This window comes from Homalodisca vitripennis, chromosome X, assembly GCF_021130785.1.
Source record: "Homalodisca vitripennis isolate AUS2020 chromosome X, UT_GWSS_2.1, whole genome shotgun sequence".
NCBI lineage: Eukaryota > Metazoa > Arthropoda > Insecta > Hemiptera > Cicadellidae > Homalodisca > Homalodisca vitripennis.
In genome coordinates, this window is record NC_060215.1 from 69,436,501 (window position 1) to 69,442,500 (window position 6,000).

Genomic DNA, 6,000 nt, shown 5'->3' on the forward strand with positions numbered 1-6,000 from the left:
ATATATTAGAATATATATATATATATATATATCAATATATTTTACTATAAATTACTTTCAACTCGTAAGCTTTTACTTTTACATACTACATTATTTGAGTATACATAGATTGAAGATATATATATATATATATATATATATATATATATAAATATTCTTTTTATATACATATATATATACTAAAACAATATCTGTAAATGTAAAAACTTGCACATAAATAAAACAATTCTAACACACATATAAATATAAAGTAAATTTATATTTCGTATGCTATATTATGTATATACTAAACATTTATACTATTATACATAATTGATAAATTATTTTTGTGAAAACAATACGGGGAGAAAAAAAAACAAATTTAGGTAAACAATGGATTATATATTGAGAAAACGCAGAAAAATGAAATCATTGACACGACTACTTCACAAACATAAAAAGGTCAAAAACTTAGTCTATAACAGGTAGCAATGAAAAAGTTATATGTCAAAGACGGTATGGTATACCCGAAAACATGGAGTTACACACAAGGCAACGTTGCAGTCTGGGCAATGGTATTTGGATTCCCTGCGGATCTTCTTACCGCGTGCATCCCGCACTCTGCTGCAAATCACACACTGACGAGTCGGGTGGTCCTTCCCTGCCGTGGCTGGAATGTATTCAGGGAAATGACGTTCAATTAGCCTTATTGGGTTGAGAGAGTGGCTTGGTCGTCCCTGTTTCGCCTTCATGTCTTCACTCAAGTGATTTCCATTGTTCTTTTGATGACTTCCAATCTGAACATTAGGGGGCTAAGCTGGCCCTCACACTTTTTGTAAAGAACATACGCGTTCCACATACACAGGCCAATAAGATGAAAAAACACTTTTTTATAGTACTTTTTTCCTCTTTTCCTAGTGGAAGCGTAGGTGGATATGTGCTGGTCTACACGATCCACTCCACCCATTGTGTCATTATAGGCTACCACAACGTTAGGCCTTTTGGTTGTAATGCCCCTTTTCACCACATCCACCATATTTGCTGAGTGAATGGTGGAAAGAAGGGCAACAATCTTCTTGTCTTGCCAAGCAAGGATATTTAATTTCCCTTTTTGGTAAGATACTACATCTCCTTTTTTCAGTTTTTTGTTCTTCAGCTCCTTTTTCTTCATTTGCTTAGGGACATCTTTTCTTGACAGTTTTATTGTACCGTAGGTATCAGTCTTAAGACTGATAAGAATGTCCGCTAGTTGAGGCGAACTGTAAAAGTTACCTGTTGTCAAACAGTAACCTTTCCCCAACAAGTCATTGCACAAGGTTAAAACTACTTGTGTAGATTTTGGTAGTTTCTTGAAGTCAGCAGCTGTCATACCTCCTGGTACCTGTGCATGGCAGCCCTCATGCCCCTTACCAGTGTAAATTGAAAGGTCACACACATATCCACTTTTTGCTTCACATAGCATATAACTCTTTATACCAAAGCGAGCTCGCTTTAGTGGTATGAACTGTTTCCAGGACAAACGACCTTTGAACAACAATAAACTCTCATCAACTGTGACATCTCTTTCAGGTGTAACGCTATGTTTGAATATTGCCCTAAGTTTCTCCAAAACCGGCCAAATTTTATTCAACTTAGGGTTTGGGTGGGTTCTTGGGTTGTATTCATTGTTATTTGTAAAATGCAGATATTGTTTTATTTGCTTGAATCTACGATAAGGCATAGATTTTAAAAAGAATGGAGTTGTTATCAACGGATTTTTTGACCAATATTGTTCCATTTTAGGTTTTACCAAAACCCCCTGTACTACAACTAGAGCTAAAAATACTCTGACTTCACTCACCGACAGCTCAGAAAAAGGTTTGTCTCTTTGATTTGTCTGAGCGTATTCAGCTGCATACCGGTTGGTTTCGTTACCTATCAGCTGACAGAGTTCATCCGGTACATAGTTTTCGAAGAATTCAAGCACATCATTGTCTTTATCAAAAGGTCCAACATTTATACTTGGTATAGCTGTAAAAGGAAATCGTGGAGGGGCTGCCGGAGAGTTAGATGTACTTATTTCTGTCCACACTCGTGCATTATTCAAGTCCACAGACGAATCTGAATCGGAGTCACTCTCTGTTTCTGTGTCAGAACCACTACTCTTACTGCCACTTTCTTCCAACTGTTCATTTTCAGAATCATGATCATCGTCACTGTTCATTTTAAAACTGTTACGAGAGAAGAGAACAATAAATTAAATACGCTTATAATGACGCACGAACAGGTTATGTTGTTCACAGCCACGTACCACAGTCACAGAGTGATGCAGGCGAGCCAGTGGCGCTGCGCAGTAGACAGACAATCAACAAAACGCAATACACCCGAGAGGTGCTGCAGTCTCGCGACAATTCAGTAAACTACATTTACAAGGTCATGCACGAGTCTATTCGGTTTAATCCATTTTGTATCAACAATTAAACTGGGGCCCAAGATAACTCGGGTTAGTCCGTAACTGCACAAATGATGTAAACGAGTATACTCGGGTTAAACCGTTAAGTGGTTAAAGATGAATAAATAAATCATATATATTTGTTTTAATTAAAACAATTTGATTCTAGATATAAGTTGTTTTGTTACATTATTAACTGGATTTTGAGTTTGGTTTCATTAGCATGAAGTGTTATCAATAATAACAGCAAAATACAGTGGTGAATGTTTGTTGTGTTTTAGGCTGATCTAGAGGATATGATTTTACGCAGTTTGGACATAATAACAATAGTAGTCCCACCAGCTCTACCAGCGGCCATGACTATTGGTAGCAACTACTCTCTACAGAGGCTCAAGAAACAAAAGATCTTCAGCACTTCTGTGTCTCTTATCAGTATCTGGGGCAAAGTTAAACTTATCTGCTTTGATAAGGTAAGTTTCAATTTGTTATAGTTATGGTCTACATTGCTCATAGGCCTAAACAAAACCAAACCTTTAACATGGTTATGAAAGTCTTACTTGTTGGCTGGTTCATAAAACCTCTAAGTATGTATGTATGATAAAAACACTGCAACAAGACCTGTGTACAGTCATTTCAATATATCATCTAGTTTTGCTTATATAATAAATTAAAACTTTATGTATTGGTTATTGTTCAATAGAGAAACAATCAATACCTTCATGGGACAACAAAGTAAAACAGAAAAAAATAAATCAAATGAGTATGAGAATGCATGCTGCTCTCAATTCAGTTTGTGGATACCCCTGAAAACAGTTATACTGGAAAAATAACAATAACAAATAACAAAATCCAATAAAGCAGTAAAAATGATGTACAGTACAACCTTGTTTCCGCATCTCCGGGTTATTTGATTAGTTTTATAGATTGGAAGGAGTCAAATGTTTTAAAAATAACAGCTGTTTTGTCAACACATATTCTGTGTTCAGAATAATGTGTACAATATAATAAGAAATTAACAATTTTGTAGTAGGCCTACTAGAGATGAATAATTGTTAATTTGAACATATAAATTATTAGCTTTAGATCGACAATACCAACGGTGTGATAACTAACAGCTAAACTGGCTGATAGTTTATTTTGAGCAATAGTCGCACACTTTGTTTGCAGAAATTTGTCCTTAAAATGTCTGCATGACCATACTTTTTAGAAACAGAATATAGAAGCTGATAATAAAAGATATGATTAGTTTTTTACGAAACAATAGACTTAATAATCTTTTTATTTATTATTTTATTAGTTTTATCTATAATTAATGTATGTAAAACGAAATACTAATTTGGCTCTATGCCTTTCATATGTTTAACAAATAAATTCCTTTTTATCTTTAACCTTTTAATTTTTACCTTTGATTCATCTGAATTTTTGTTAATCTGGATTATGTCTGGTTGCAATTATTCGAATAGACAAGGCCTTTTTATACCTGTGCAAATATAGTTTATTTCCAGTTGTGTTTTGTTTAGTTTTAAACACATTTTTCTTAAAATTAATTTTTCAACTTTTATTTTAAAACTGCTTCTTCCAATCATTGGAGTATTTGTATATGTGTATAATTAATAAGTGTACTATCATTTATCAATTTAATGCTTGCTTCCATGTAAATCAACTCTGTATTTCCTGTTTCTTCCCAATTTTGAATAGCAGTGTCATTGTACTTGCCCACAATAATCAAGGAACAAAAGCCTATCCTAGCCCACCTACAATCATTCTATCAAAATATGCTATACATTTAAGATATGTTCTATTTACTATGTACATATATACAAATAGTGAAATTTGAGATCTAATTCCATATAAATAATTGTAAAAGATGAAGTGAAACACTAAAATAGGACACAATATAAGTCCACTTATTTAATGTCTCTTCATTAAAATAAAATAAAGTACATTATTTACTTGGTAAAAGCTTAATAATGAAATTAGCTTTAACTCATTAATAATGTATATTCTCAGAATAAATGTGATATTTTACCTAAATATGTGGCTCAGAATTTATATTTGAAATTTATTTTTTGTTCCATACATTATTTAAAATGTATGAAAAGACTATTGACTAAAATTATAATAAAATATAGGTACACCGGATTTTTCTTTATAATTTTAAAAGTATTTATGAAGCAATTTCATATACACTACTGTTATAATATAGAAAAATTGTTTTAATATCATCAGCTTAACTTGAAATTGCAACTCTGCGCATGCATAGGCGCCATCTTGACACACACTATTTCTCTGCTCAGTGGATTGGTAGCATGGCTGCTAAGGAGCCCTGACTTGACTCTTTTCAACTTCTTCTTATAGTTATATCAAAAACATTGTCTACGCTACAAAGATCCAGTACCTGCGACACTTAGGGGAACCAATCAACACTGCTATTCCAACTGTAACTCCTAACATGATTAAGCTGACCTGATATAAGGTTGATTATTGCTTAGATACAAGGGTAAATAAAATATAAACAGCAGTTCAGTAGTTTTACTGTTCTTCTTAGAATTCAGGTTCTACCTATATAATGTTGTGTGCAATAGATTTTAGGTCTATGAGGAAGGGGGGAACCGTTCTGGTTAGTGTTCAGTTTGGCATTGCCGTCAGTACAGCCATAACCGATCAAGAAGTCCCTACGTCTGTTGCACAACGGATTTCCAAGTTTTTAACCTATGGAGCCATTTAACCATCAGATATTTTAACTTGTGTGCAGACACCGTTTGGGGACAGTTCAATGTGTACTGTCTCAGAACCGTGTGTTGGCAAGAGAATTTAAGGGTGGACGAGAACTGGTTATAAATAATAGTCATGATTGACTCTCAAGGACAAGTCTTACAGATGACAAACATGCCGGTTGATTAAACGTGATCCCCAGTTAAATGTGGAAAAAATTTCATCAGAACTGTGTATCAAGATATGGAAGTATTCAATTCATAATTACTGATCAACTCGGTTTTAGAAAAATTAGTGCTCCATGGGTTTTGACGTTATTATCTGAACCCCAAAAACAGGTCAGGTCAGAGATCGCTGGAAGGCTTCTGAATAATTGAAAAAGAGCAATATTAACCTCCGATTTAAATTCAAATATTTTTACCCTTAGTAAAAAATTAATTTTTCAATGGAAATCACTGTTTAGGCGTTTAGGGTCAATTAAAAATATGAAACTACCATATAACATGTTCCAATTTATTTAAAACAAGATGTGTTTTATATGTATTTTATTGAATATACATGTTAGTTAGTTGTAAGTTTTGTGTGGTAAGATTCAAAACAATGTTCCAAATGCAAAGGCACATTGGATTTTTGTGCTCAAAAACTGTCTCTGATCTGTTTCCATGATCTGTGCACACTTTATTTCTTCCAAAGAGACAGAGATACAAATTACATCATGGTTACCTAAAGCAGGTAGGTATATGCCTAAACTCTTGTTAGCATATTAATTGGTTTCATTAGTAATATGTTTCCAAAAAGTATTGTCCAGAAATGTACATAGAACATCAAATTCTGGGGAATCAGTTTTTATTTGCCTAGAAACAATAACATTTTTC

At 33.5% G+C, this 6,000-nt stretch overlaps 1 protein-coding gene across 3 annotated transcripts in view; it reads left to right on the forward strand.

Annotated features, from left to right (window-relative positions):
• Positions 1–6,000, forward strand: part of LOC124369152 (polyamine-transporting ATPase 13A3) — a 109,613-nt gene that overhangs the window by 54,832 nt on the left and 48,781 nt on the right. For all 3 annotated transcript variants that reach the window (XM_046826933.1, XM_046826932.1, XM_046826934.1), the window contains one exon: positions 2,692–2,880. In XM_046826933.1, coding sequence (XP_046682889.1) covers positions 2,692–2,880 — 189 coding nt within the window. The remainder of the gene's footprint in view (positions 1–2,691; positions 2,881–6,000) is intronic.